This window comes from Oncorhynchus tshawytscha, unplaced genomic scaffold (assembly GCF_018296145.1).
Source record: "Oncorhynchus tshawytscha isolate Ot180627B unplaced genomic scaffold, Otsh_v2.0 Un_contig_4556_pilon_pilon, whole genome shotgun sequence".
NCBI lineage: Eukaryota > Metazoa > Chordata > Actinopteri > Salmoniformes > Salmonidae > Oncorhynchus > Oncorhynchus tshawytscha.
In genome coordinates, this window is record NW_024609635.1 from 231,640 (window position 1) to 246,392 (window position 14,753).

General features: G+C 43.6%; 1 protein-coding gene across 2 annotated transcripts in view; it reads right to left on the reverse strand.

The window, feature by feature from the left end:
* Nucleotides 1-13,193, reverse strand: part of LOC112235969 (fibroblast growth factor 14-like) — a 67,704-nt gene extending 54,511 nt beyond the window's left edge. The window contains exon 1 of one of the 2 annotated variants that reach the window (XM_042316535.1): nt 12,212-13,193. In XM_042316535.1, the coding sequence (XP_042172469.1) occupies nt 12,212-12,716 (505 nt within the window). In that variant the 5' untranslated portion in view covers nt 12,717-13,193. Of the gene's footprint in view, nt 1-123; nt 273-12,211 lie in introns of those variants that run through there. The other variant, XM_042316538.1, reaches the window with a different exon arrangement.
* Nucleotides 13,194-14,753: the final 1,560 nt, after the last annotated feature.

The following is a 14,753-nucleotide window of genomic DNA, read 5'->3' on the forward strand; positions in this document are numbered from 1 at the left end:
TCCCTCACTCCGTTTCCCTCTCTCCCTTTCCCTCTCTCCCTTTCTCTCTCTCCCTCTCCCTCACTCCCTCACTCCGTTTCCCTCTCCCTCTCTCTTTTTCAAACTATCTAACCCATTCCTTACCTGGTGTGAGTTTCCCCAATGCAGTACGTATCCTCCTCTCTGTTATCCGCAGCAATGTCTCTAAATCCATGAGCGACACAAACACCCTCCATGGACCCCCGGTTATATCTCTCCACTCCCCCTTCCCTATATCACACCCAGGGCTAGGAATATCTCTGTTGTGTCATACAGTCATCAGGACCTCATAAGAAACACTGAGAGAGAAAGTGAGAGAGAGAGAAAGAGCAAGTGAGAGAGAGAGTGAGAGAGAGAGAGAGAGAGAGAGAAAGAGAGAGAGAGTGTGAGAGAGAGAGAGAGAGAGAGAGAGAGAGAGAGAGAGAGAGAGAGAGAGAGAGAGAGAGAGAGAGAGAGAGAGAGAGAGAATGGCCACCAGGAATGTTGTTGACTGGGGTCCTTATAAGTCTGTCTACTGGCTCCACTTCTGATGCTGTTGAAGCCTAGCAGAGATATCTGCACTGGTATCTGTCCTCACTTCCACACTCACTATGACAACATATAGACCCGAAGGGAAACCTCTAAACCCTTACCACGACCATGAGTTTGTGTTTCAGTGAGGAGCGATCGAAGACATGGGGGAATCATGAGCAGCTTTCAGATACTGGATAATGTATTAGAGAACAAACTAAACATGAAAACAGAAGTAGAGAAAACATATGTACATCAGTGTAGAGTGGCTGTTTAAAGCTATGTGTCTGCAGACAACAGCGTTTGTAGGTTTAAGTGAGAAGAGATCAGGAGAAAGGTTGTATTTAGTGTAGAGTTAGTAATTTGGACTCAAGATGATAAGCTAATGAGAGCACACAAACATGGTATGCACACACACACACCAGGTCACTTGTGATACAAGTCAGTAAACTAACATTTACCCGAACCCTAACTCCTAACCCTAAAACTAACCCTAACATATTTCTAACACTTATTCTAACCTTAACCCTAAACCACCTAGAAATAGCATTTGACCTCGTGGGTATTAACAAAATGTCCTCAGTTGGTCAAATTTTTGTTTCTTTACTATTCTTGTGGGCACTTTTGGTCCCCACAAGAATAGTTAAACACACACCCCAGATGTTAAACACACACACACAGATGCACATGGGGGCACTGCACCACAACATCTAATTTACAACCTAACAATTGTATCTGTAGCTTTTATTTTAAGTAAGCATTTCACTGTAATACCTGTTGTATTCGGCGCACGTGACAAACTTTGATTTGATTTGAAATGGAGAAATGTATATTTCTGAACCCTCTTGGACATAAGCAGCAGCGAGATAAGAAAAGACCCTCATTGATTTAACAATTATTTAAACAAAAATTACATTTTGCTCTGTCAGAATTATACAGTACACGTCATCAACTGTGATGTCATCATTTGGAATCTGTTAAAAAGGTCAACAAAGTCATTTGTGATGCCATCAATTGGGATCTGTTAAAATGAATATACAGTGATGTCATAAAGAGACTAATTTAGAATGGTTAACAACGTCCTTTGTGATGTCATAATGAGAAACCGTCAGAATGGTCAACTAAACCCTGTAATGTCATTACATAATAAGAATCAATCACAACGGCAAGTAGAGGAAGGTGTATGCCATCTAAACTCCTCTTAGACATACAGAACAGGAGAGGCAGCGGTGCAAACCGCACCACGTTATGTATTGGGCACACGCCTTTAACACCAGCCAGCAGACTAAGAGGAAGTGTGGTGGGTGGTAAAAATATATATGCCTCAGGCCCGGGCCACAGAGTCACAGAAGAGAGAGATAGAGAGAGCGAAACAGAGAGACATGAAATGACAGAGAAAGAGAGAAGAGAATAGAGAAGAGAGCTACCACTTACCACTATTGATTTGATATTGCGCATACACAAACATACACATACACTTAAATACGCACACAGATACGCACACACACACACACTGACATGTCAACCTCAGCAGTAAGAACTCCCACAGGACTTGTACTAATAGTGCAGCTCAGAGAAAAAAGAGAAATGGACAATTCAGCAAATCTCCCTTTTCGCTTCTTTTTCCAGTCTGGGGCTGTCCAGCTCAATGTATCATTGTATATAAAGGTGTTTCCAGTCTGGGGCTGTCCAGCTCAATGTATCATTGTATATAAAGGTGTTTCCAGTCTGGGGCTGTCCAGCTCAATGTATCATTGTATATAAAGGTGTTTCCAGTCTGGGGCTGTCCAGCTCAATGTATCATTGTATATAAAGGTGTTTCCAGTCTGGGGCTGTCCAGCTCAATGTATCATTGTATATAAAGGTGTTTCCAGTCTGGGGCTGTCCAGCTCAATGTATCATTGTATATAAAGGTGTTTCCAGTCTGGGGCTGTCCAGCTCAATGTATCATTGTATATAAAGGTGTTTCCAGTCTGGGGTGGGCAGCTCAATATATCATTGTATATAAAGGTGTTTTCAGTCTGGGGCTGTCCAGCTCAATGTATCATTGTATATAAAGGTGTTTCCAGTCTGGGGCTGTCCAGCTCAATGTATCATTGTATATAATGGTGTTTCCAGTCTGGGGCTGTCCAGCTCAATGTATCATTGTATATAAAGGTGTTTCCAGTCTGGGGTGGGCAGCTCAATGTATCATTGTATATAAAGGTGTTTCCAGTCTGGGGTTGTCCAGCTCAATGTATAATTGTATATAATGTTTGTTTCCAGTCTGGGGCTGTCCAGATCAATGTGTTTTTTTAAATATATTTTTTTAACCTTTATTTAACTAGGCAAGTCAGTTAAGAACAAATTCTTATTTTCAATGACGGCCTAGGAACAGTGGGTTAACTGCCTGTTCAGGGGCAGAATGACAGATTTGTACCTTGTCAGCTCGGGGATTTGAACTTGCAACCTTTCCAGTCTGGGGCTGTCCAGATCAATGTATCACTGTATATAAAGGTGTTTTCCAGTTTGGAGCTGTCAGCTGCTGTTACCTCTCTCCTGTTGTCAGGTCACCAGCACATCAGCTGTTACCTCAAATCAAATCAAAATCAAATCAAATGTATTTATATAGCCCTTCGTACATCAGCTGATATCTCAAAGTGCTGTACAGAAACCCAGCCTAAAACCCCAAACAGCAAGCAATGCAGGTGTTGAAGCACGTTGGCTGGGAAAAACTCCCTAGAAAGGCCAAAACCTAGGAAGAAACCTAGAGAGGAACCAGGCTATGAGAGGTTGCCAGTCCTCTTCTGGCTGTGCCGGGTGGAGATTATAACAGAACATGGCCAAGATGTTAAAATGTTCATAAATGACCAGCATGGTCAAATAATAGGTATGGGACAGGTAGCATGTCCGGTGAACAGGTCAGGATTCCATAGCCGCAGGCAGAACAGTTGAAACCTCTCTCCTGTTGTCAGGTCACCAGCACATCAGCTGTTACCTCTGTCCTGTTGTCAGGTCACCAGCACATCATCTGTTACCTCTGTCCTGTTGTCAGGTCACCAGCACATCAGCTGTTACCTCTCTCCTGTTGTCAGGTCACCAGCACATCAGCTGTTACTTCTCTCCTGTTGTCAGGTCACCAGCACATCAGCTGTTACCTCTGCCCTGTTGTCAGGTCACCAGCACATCAGCTGTTACCTCTGTCCTGTTGTCAGGTCACCAGCACATCATCTGTTACCTCTGTCCTGTTGTCAGGTCACCAGCACATCAGCTGTTACTTCTCTCCTGTTGTCAGGTCACCAGCACATCAGCTGTTACCTCTGCCCTGTTGTCAGGTCACCAGCACATCAGCTGTTACTTCTCTCCTGTTGTTAGATCACCAGCACATCAGCTGTTACTTCTCTCCTGTTGTCAGGTCACCAGCACATCAGCTGTTACCTCTGCCCTGTTGTCAGGTCACCAGCACATCAGCTGTTACCTCTGTCCTGTTGTCAGGTCACCAGCACATCATCTGTTACCTCTGTCCTGTTGTCAGGTCACCAGCACATCAGCTGTTACCTCTGTCCTGTTGTCAGGTCACCAGCACATCAGCTGTTACTTCTCTCCTGTTGTCAGGTCACCAGCACATCAGCTGTTACCTCTGCCCTGTTGTCAGGTCACCAGCACATCAGCTGTTACTTCTCTCCTGTTGTCAGGTCACCAGCACATCAGCTGTTACTTCTCTCCTGTTGTCAGGTCACCAGCACATCAGCTGTTACTTCTCTCCTGTTGTCAGGTCACCAGCACATCAGCTGTTACCTCTGCCCTGTTGTCAGGTCACCAGCACATCAGCTGTTACTTCTCTCCTGTTGTTAGATCAGTGAATATGAAAGGGAGGACATAATCCTAAACTGTTTCCTTTGAACAGAAAAAAGCCTATCACGTATCCCCTGAGAGTCCTGCAATGATATAAGCTTTATTATAAACTGGGTGGTTTTAACCCGGAATGCTGATTGGCTGAAAGCTGTGCTATATCAGACTGTATATCATGGGTATAAAAAAACATTTTTAAAACTTTTCGAATTACGCTAGGAACCAGTTTATAATAGCAATAAGGTAGTGCATTGCGTCATGGCTAAGAACAGCCCTTAGCCGTGGTATATTGATAATATACCACAACCCCTTGTGTGTTATTGCTTAATTACAAAGCTGTATAGCGAGAGGTGCTACCTGTTAGCATTTCCAATAGGAATTGCACTTGCAGTCTGAGGGATGCTAATGCTATCACCGTTACATTAGCTGGGCATTTACGCAAGCCAAAGCCGGATGCCTGCTCCACATAGAGTTCACCCCTGTGGCAATCTGTAGGACCTTACCCTGGCTGTCTGTATTGAGCCCATGTGCTAATATAGAATGCTGGTTTCTCAATCAAAATACAAAACTAAGACTCAAAGGACCATCTTGTACAATAATCTTCAAATGCCCAGCACACACACACCATTTTCTCATTCTGTTATGGGGTAGAAATTGATGTGCTGAGTTAATGTTGTGTATCACTGACCCTTGGCCTTTCTCTCTGGCCTCAACTGATCATGGATCCAGCAGCGGTCAATACAACATTCAACCCCTGAGGATGTATGTATGTGTGTGTGTGTGTATGTGGGTGTGTCTTTACGTGTTTGTGTGTGTGTGTGTGTGTGTGTGTGTGTGTGTGTGTGTGTGTGTGTGTGTGTATATGTGTGTGTGTGTGTGTGGGTGTGTCTTTACGTGTTTGTGTGTGTGTGTGTGTGTGTGTGTGTGTGTGTGTATATGTGTGTGTGTGTGTGTGGGTGTGTCTTTACATGTTTGTGTGTGTGTGTGTATGTGGGTGTGTCTTTACGTGTTTGTGTGTGTGTGTGTGTGTGTGTGTGTGTGTATATGTGTGTGTGTGTGTGTGGGTGTGTCTTTACATGTTTGTGTGTGTGTGTGTGTGTGTGTGTGTGCATGTGCATTTGTGTGTGTGTGTGACTGTGTTTGTGTATGTGTGTGTGTGCATGTATGTGTGTGCATGTGCATTTGTGTGTGTGCGTGCATGCGTGTATGTGTGTGTGTGTGTGTGTGGTGTGTGTGTGTTTGTGCATGTGTGTGTGAGTGTTTGTGTGTGCATGTGCATTTGTGTGTGTGTGTGTGTGTGTTTGTGCATGTGTGTGAGCCTGTATGTGTGTGCATGTGCGTGCGTGCGTGCATGTGTGCGTGCGTGTGCGTGTGCGTGTGTGTGTGTGTGTGTGTGTGTGTGTGTGTGTGTGTGTGTGTGTGTGTGTGTGTGTGTGTGTGTGTGTGTGTGAGAGAGAGGAAGAAAGGAAGTGAGAAAGCTTCTAGCTGGGACACGGATAAATGGGATATGAAGCATTAAATAACATCATCCTTTTCTCTTTAAACAATGAATGACGGTCAGTGATGCTAAGTGGCTTATATTGAAACGATAGATCGAGCGAGAGAGAGAGAGAGAGAGAAAGAGAGTGAGACATTGTGAGTGAGTGTCAGTGAGAGAGTTTGAAAGAGAGAGTGTGAAAGAGCGCGAGAGTGTGTGTGTGTGAGAAATAGAGTGTGAGAGAGAGCGAGTGGACCTTAATGGGTATAATTTGGGTGCTGTTTAACCTTCCCTGTAGAATGAGCTGTTATGGGAGCTCTTGATGAAAGTAGTCCTGTAGCAGAGATGAGTCGTACCTTTGGGAATAGAGCTGTTGTCTGACTCACACACTTTCTGCTTCAATCAATCTAAACCTCGTTCAAGGAATTATAGCATTGTATCTGCACAGCGATAAGCTTGTTTTAAGTACTATATATAGTACATATATTTACATTGCCAAAGCAAGTCAAATAGATCATAAATAAAAGTGAAATAAACAATTGAAATGAACTGATTGTTAAATCTCTCTCTCCCTCTCTCTCTCTCTGGATTTAAACTGCACTGCAGAAGTGGGGGAAATAACCTGTAGCAGGGGCTCCCCAGGAGAAAGGCTGGCTCCCCCTGGTATAAGGTACTTCATTTGGAGCTGTCCATTCAACACTCCCAGTTTTCTAATGGCCCTGGTCAGCACCATGGACAGTGGCTGCCAAGAGCTACTTCACACACAGAGACAAACAAAACAACAAGTACAAGCTATTGAGGCCGGGTGTATTTAGCAAACAAGTGAAAGGCCCTCTACCAAGCAATCAGGCAGCTATAAGCCAGAGCAGGCTGGGAACATATAACCATCTGCTGGGAGTCTGGGTCAGAAGCCTATAGAAGACAAGAGTCTCTCTCTCTCTCTCTCTCTCTCTCTCTCTCTCTCTCTCTCTCTCTCTCTCTCTCAGTGATAGCAAAACTAGACACTGACTAAACTGAAATGCCTGTATTTACAATTGCAATGTTGTTTCTTCTATCAAAAGTGACTGGACCACTGTCCCATGTCACAACAAACTAATATATAGCTTCTGCAGATAACAGCCTAGTATAATCACTATACAGTATCAGTCAGCTTTGAAGAAGCTTTGTTTACAAGACCTATTTGGTTGGAATCATGTGGAATTGTGCTGTGCTGGAACGTGCTGGAACTATGGACCCAGAGCATTATGAGATTCCAGTTCCACCACAGTCTCTCCCTCGACACTGACTTGTGGAAGTTTGCGATTCACTGCAATGTTTCAATGTCTATTGGAGGGAGGTCCTGTACAGTTGAAGTCGGAGGTTTACATACACCTTAGCCAAATGCATTTAAACTCAGTTTTTCACAATTCCTGACATTTAATCAAGTAAAAATTCCCTGTCTTAGGTCAGTTAGGATCCCCACTTTATTTTAAGAATGTGAAATGTCAGAATAATAGTAGAGAGAATGATTTACTTCAGCTTTAATTTCCCAGTGGGTCAGAAGTTTGCATGCACTCAATCAGTATTTGGTAGCGTTGCCTTTAAATTGTTTAACTGGGTCAAACATTTTGATTAGCCTTCCACAAGCTTCCCACAATAAGTTGGGTGAATTTTGGCCCATTCCTCCTCACAGAGCTGGTGTAACTGAGTCAGGTTTGTAGGCCTCCTTTCTCGCACACGCTTTTTCAGTTCTGCCCACAAATGTTCTATAGGATTGAGATCAGGGCTTTAACTTCCTTACTGATGTCTTGAGATGCTGCTTCAATATATCCACATAATTTTCCTACCTCATGATGCCATCTATTTTGTGAAGTGCACCAGTCCCTCCTGCAGCAAAGCACCCCCACAACATGGTTGGGCACCCCCGTGCACCCCCGTGCTTCATGGTTGGGATGGTGTTCTTCGGCTTGCAAAACCCCCTCTTTTTCCTCCAAACATAACAATGGTCATTATGGCCAAACAGTTTCATCAGACCAGAGGACATTTCTCCAAAAAGTACAATCTTTGTGCCCATGTGCAGTTGCAAACCGTAGTTTTTTATGGCGGTTTTGGAGCAGTGGCTTCTTCCTTGCTGAGTGGCCTTTCGGGTTATGTCGATATAGGACTCGTTTAACTGTAGATACTTTTCGACCTGTTTCCTCCAGCATCTTCACAAGGTCCTTTGCTGTTGTTCTGGGATTGATTTTCACTTTTCGCACCAAAATACGTTCATCTCTAGGAGACAGAACACGTCTCCTTCCTGAGCGGTATGACGGCTGCGTGGTCCCATAGTGTTTATACTTGTGTACTATTGTTTGTACAGATGAATGTGGTACCTTCAGGCATTTGGAAAATGCTCCCAAAGATGAGCCAGACTTGTGGAGGGCTACAATTGTGTAGACCTATTAAAAATAAACGTGTATGCATGGTTCTTTATAGATCTCTAATAGGTTCTGTAAAGGACTGTTCATAATAATGGCTGGAAAGGAGTGAATGGAATGGTATCAAACACATGGAAATCATATGTGTGATGTGTTTGATACCATTCCATTAACCTGTCTAGGACTGGGAACCCCTCGCCAACAGCCAATGAAATTGCAGGGCGCCAAATACAAATCAACATATATCTCATAAATCTAATTTCTCACACATACAAGTATTAGGCACCATTTTAAAGATAAAATTCTCGTTAATCCAGGCCCAGTGTCTGATTTCAAAAATGCTTTACAGCGAAAGCTCCACAAACGATTATGTTAGGTCACCACCAACTCACAGAAAAATCCAGCCATTTTTCCAGCCAAAGAGATGAGTCACAAAAAGCACAAATAGAGATAAAATGAATCACTAACCTTTGATGATCTTCATCAGATGACACTCATAGGACTTCATGTTACACAAAACATGTATGTTTTGTTCAGTAAAGTTCATATTTATATCCAAAAATCTTATTTTACATTTGTGTGTTATGTTCAGTAGTTCCAAAAAATGTGGTGATTGTGCAGCGAGCCACATGAATTCACAGAAATACTCATTATAAATGTTGATGAAAATTTTAACGTTATGCATGGAACTTTAGATACACTTCTCCTTAATGCAACCGCTGTGTCAGATTTTTAAAAAACTTTACGGAAAAAGCATAATCTGAGAACGGCGCTCAGAGCCCAAACCAGCCAGAGAAATATCCGCCATGTTGGGTAGTCAACATTAGTCATAAATAGCATTATAAATATTCACTTACCTTTGATGATCTTCATCAGAATGCACTCCCAGGAATCGCAGTTCCACAATAAATGCTTGTTTTGTTCGATAATGTCCATCATTTATGTCCATTTATGTCCAAATAGCTTCTTTTGTTAGGGCGTTTGGTAAACAAATCCAAAAGCGCGTTCTGGTCCAGTTTGACCTGTAAGTTATATTACAGGTCGAAGAAACTTGTCAAACTAAGTATAGAATCAATCTTTACGATGTTTTTAACTTAAAATGTTCAATAATGTTCCATCCCAGAGAACAAGAGATACTGTACCTCTCATGTGAAATGCGCGTGACTGAGAACGAGGCTGCTGGCAGACCCCTTAATCAAACAGCTCTCATCTGCCCCCCCCTTCACAGGAGCAGCATGAAACGTTCTAAAGACGGTTGACATCTAGTGGAAGCCGTAGGAAGTGCAAAATAACCCATATCCCACTGTGTATTCGATAGGGGTGAGTTCAAAAACTACAAACCTCAGATTTCCCACTTCCTGTTTGGATTTTTTTCTCAGGTTTTTGCCTGCCATATGAGTTCTGTTATACTCACAGACATCATTCAAACAGTTTTAGAAACTTCATAGTGTTTTCTATCCAATACTAATATGCATATATTAGCATCTGGGACTGAGTGGGAGGCAGTTCACTCTGGGCACACTATTCACTATTCCAAAAGTTAAAATGCTGCCCCCTTATCCCAAAGACGTTAATTGCATTCAAGCCATTACTATAAGCCATCCTCCCAAATTAAGATGCTACCAGCCGCCTGTGAATTCAGTGGTAAATTTCCCAGTGTGCCTTGCCTTCGAGCAAATTGCAGTGTTTACCACCCGTGACTACTTAGTGAAATAGAAAGGGTTGTTGCATTCATTAATTTTCAATCCTGTGGCCTTCACCAAGTAGAGATACTAAGTGAACATGTTATCTTTAAAATGTTATTATTTAAACAATACAATACATATGACATAATGCCTTTTTATACAGTGTCCTGAAACTCAAGGTTTACACGTCACGTCAGACCTGCAAGTCATTTTATGCTGTTTTGCAAAATGATATGTAATTCTTATTGGAATCCATGAAAAGTGGGTATATCCAACATTTGGAATGTTTATTCACCCACACCCTGCATTCAGAATGACTGCTAGGGTTGGGAAGACTAACGTATGAGACCACCTTAAGCATCTAAACTGGAACAACCATTTCAGTAACATGTGCAATAAGTCCAAGTAACAAATGATATACGTTTACAAAAATGTATGCTATTTATATTTGAGTAGCATAAGATTAATTCATCAATCAATGTACATGCAAAAAATATAGATATTTAGTATTTTTCATTTTATAAGGATCCCAATGAGCTAATGCTAAAGCAACAGCTACTTTTCCTGGGGTCCACATATTGAAACAAAAATCTAACAGCAATAGAGAATGCTGGGAAATATGATAATGATGGGCATGATTTTGTTTCAACTCTGGATATTAACACCAACACTGGGATTATTTTTCACCACTTATTGTTAATTTAACTCTTCCAGTGTTAATTGAACTCATCCAGTGTTAATTTACCTTCCGAATCAACACTAGAAATGTTACACTGAAAAATAAACACCATTAACACTGGCCAATTTGCTGTGTGCTATGAAAGGGACACATCTGGAGGCTTCCGTACATGTCAAAAACCTTTTAGAATTCTGAAGAACTGTAGATGCCACATCAAGAAACCCCACTTAACTCAAAGGCTATTTATCAGTCAAGAGTTCTCCAAGGAACCTTAAAGGCATAGTTCGTGATTTTGGCAATGAATCCCTTTATTGCCTTCAACAAAGTCAAATGAACTCGTGGATACAATTTTGATGTATATGCATCCAGTATGAAGGAAGTTAGAGGCAGTTTCATGAGCTAACGCTAACTAGCGTTAGTGCAATACTGGAAGTCTATGGGAACAGCTAGAATAACACATTTCGCTATTGTTAGTTAGCAACTTCCTTCAAATTTCATGCACAGACATACAAATGGTCTCCACAAGTTAATCTGACTCTGGAGATGTAGATAAAGGGCTTCACAGCCAAATCTCGAACTGTCCCTTTAAGAGCTGAGGAAGAACTATTTAAGAACCTTATTTTTTTCAGTGTAGGCCTACTAGAAAAACAACCTATTTGGGGAAGTGAGAAAAGACGTGGTAGGCCTTGTGTAATTCAAAGTTGGCCTACATGTTCCATTGTTGGTGCAGCATATGTCGCATTGCTTTGCATGAGATGCTATAGGCCTTTTTGTTGGAATATCTGATGATGTTATTTATAGATCAAAAGCTCTATGCAAAAAAAAAAATGCTGTGTATATCTCAGCATGGCAACGTATCTAGGTGAGCTGCATCAACAGATAGTCTTGATGTCCAATTCGTATGCAGCCTTGGTGAATTCTTAATATCGACGTAAAGGGGAAACATTGCGTTTAGGTTTAGGGCCGCAGAGTGTTTGACTGGGCCAGTACTGAGCTGAGCCCGTGGAAGTGTTGCAGAAGTGAGCATTACTGCAGTGATACAAACCCGAACAAACCCGAGTGAGAACAGCGGCAGCCACAGCACAGCGAAAAGACGCAGCCTCGATACAGTCTGCAGCTAAATAGAAGTGGCATAACAGGCCCTACAATCACATGAAAAAAGTTCCGCTACAGCTGAAATATATGTGTTGCTGTGTCGTTGCGTTTAAGGGATTTCTTTTTGTGTGTTGGCTTTTTTCCTGCTGCGCTTCTGGCACGCGCGCGCTCCACACACACACACACACACACACACACACACCACCAGCAGCAGCAGTGGCAGCGGTAGTGGGGTCTGCGCAAATAAGTTATTCACCCCCTCCTCCCCTCCTCTTTCTCCCTCTCCTGCTCTCCCCCTGCGCTCACTTGGTGCACAATTGCGATTGCAGCTACAACACACCAGCAACCACAAGCTTGCGCCTAACAGTGCAGTCACAGGGGGAGATACACACACACACGCACACGCACGCACACGCACCCATACGCACGCACGCACACACACACACACACACACACGCACACACACAGGGGGGTCTCTCTCTCGCTTTCTCTGTCACTCTCTCAGTCTCTCACTCACCAGTTGGGTTCTTGGTTTTCTTGAGACTCTTGCCACAAAGACACTGCAGCATATGCGATCCTTTGCTGTAAATGTTCCAAAGAAACCTCATCGATTTGGTCGAGGAGCGCTCCAGCAGCCTAGACACCCTCATGGGGACTCGCTCCCCCCGCTTGCATAACAGCCAGGTCCCGTTGGGCTTAGCTCTGCGACTCGGCCCAACCAGCTGGACCATAGAACAGAACAGGTGAATCCCAGGGTCCTTCGCGTTGGCGTTTAGCTGCAGAAACGCTTCGTTATACCTCAGAATGAAGGCGAATGCTGCAGTTTCCTCCACTTGCTCCTGCTCCTTAACGGTATCGCTGCTGCGGGTACTGCTGCTGCCGCCTGGCCGGCGCGTCAGAAGCCCAAATAGACTCTTTAGATCGCATCTGCCGCACAGGGGGAGCGGTGCGGCAGACAGACATGCGGAGCTAGCGTGTAGTCGGCGGAACGCAGGGGATTTCTGGACAAAAAACCATTGCATATTAGTTCGTACGTTCCCGGGGTGACGGTGGATATGGGATCGGTCCGTTAATGAACCCGTAGGGGTACCATCCCTATGCGAACACTGCAGCCGAGCTTTCTAACCTACAACGCATAGCAAATCGCTGGAGCCCCGAATCCAAATCAAGTCGCGTCGTCACGTTGCTGAAGGCTACTCGTTTTTACTGTAAATCCCAGCAGGAATCAATCCCGTCGTTCCTGCGTCTTTAAAAAAAACGTGTTGAATATTTAATAAAGCCTAGGCTTTTTAAAATGAATAATCCATGCTTCTCTGATAGAGTCCCAGTGCACTGCTGCTGCTCTCCTATCCGGATAGTTTCTGTTTTCTCTTTCCCCCTCTTCTTTTCCTCTCTTCCTCACCTTGTTGATGAAAATAAGCTGACTACGGCCCTCCCTTCTCCCAAAAGTATAACGCATCCGGTAGGGATGTGTGTGCGTGGTCCCGTACCCCTGCGCTCGAGAGAGGCGGGCGCGAGGAAGGGGGTGGGATGAGAGGGAGGAGGGGTTCAAGCCAAGAGATCGGTTTTCCATTACGTAGACATGTGGTTTCTACATCATCACCTACGAACGAGACGCTCCCCCAGTTTTGGTAAAAGTGACTCGAGATATCGTCACTTCACCGGTCGGCTCGCTCCCTCCTGTCTTTTCCAGTCACTTCCAAACCGTGATTGGAGTTCTCCATTGGGGGGAGAACATAGGCTGAGGCTCACGCAGGTGGGTGAAACGTCCAGTGCGTTGTAGAACCATATGTAAAATAATAGGTCAACAATTATCCTACAGTTTATTGATAAGTGCTCTCTAGCTAGAAATCCTAGTGTGTGTGTGTGTGTGTGTGTGTGTGTGTATGTGTGTGTGTATGTGTGTGTATGTGTATGTGTGTGTGTGTGTGTGTGTGTGTGTGTGTGTGTGTGTGTGTGTGTGTGTGTGTGTGTGTGTATTCCAGCAGATGCATTTAAGTGCAGCGTTGAGCAGCATTTTGTTGGCTATAACCGCTCCCCGTGGACCTGACCTGCTCCACCCGCATAGCACCAGCTCGAGATCCGGTGCTGAAAGGACAGCGCCAGGACAAGCATCATATCAGTGGTGACGCATTCTCCCATTTTCCCTGCATGTTCTTCCATATATAATTAGTTTAGATTCTAACTTTCGACAAGAGAGCCATATTGCCCAGCCTTGAACCACCAAGAAAGGTTAAATAATAACAATATTATATGTTATCTGTAAAGTGGTTTTCAAGACACCCCAGAGCTGTGTTGACTGAGCAGGTGATAACTCTATTCATGCAAGGCACTACCGCTTTATTTGAACAACGTTGTTTAGTCACTTCTCAGTGTTCAAGGCCAACGCTTAGCGCTATTACTCAACACATAAACAGCTCAGAACATTGCAGCAGGTGAGAAGAGGTAAGATATTGCATAGGAGGTCGGCTGTGGTGTGTATTGAACCACCACAGTCAAAACTTGTCCATTTTATTAAAATGTGTTTCTAAATATAAGGTTATAATATACAGTGCCTTGGGAAAGTATTCACCCCCTTTGACTTTCCCCACATTTTGTTGTGTTACAGCCGTATTCTAAAATGGAATAATACATTTAAGAAATCTACACACAATACCTCCATTGATCATCCTTGAGGTGTTTCTACAACTTGATTGTAGTCCAAAGGTAAATTCAATTGATTGGACATGATTTGGAAAGGCACACACCTGTCTATATAAGGTCCCACAGTTGACAGTGCATGTCAGAGCAAAAGCCAAGCCATGAGGTCAAAGGAATAGTCTGTAGAGCTCCGAGACAGGATTGTGTCGAGGCACAGATCTGGGGAAGGGTACCAAAACATTTCTGCAGTATTGAAGGTCTTCAAGAACACAGTGGCCTCTTAAATGGAAGAAGTTTGGAACCACCAAGGCCAAACTGAGCAATCGGGGGAGAAGGGCCTTGGTCAAGGCACATGACAGCCCGCTTGGAGTTTGCCAAAAGGCACCTAAAGACCCAGACCATGAGAAACAAGATTCTCT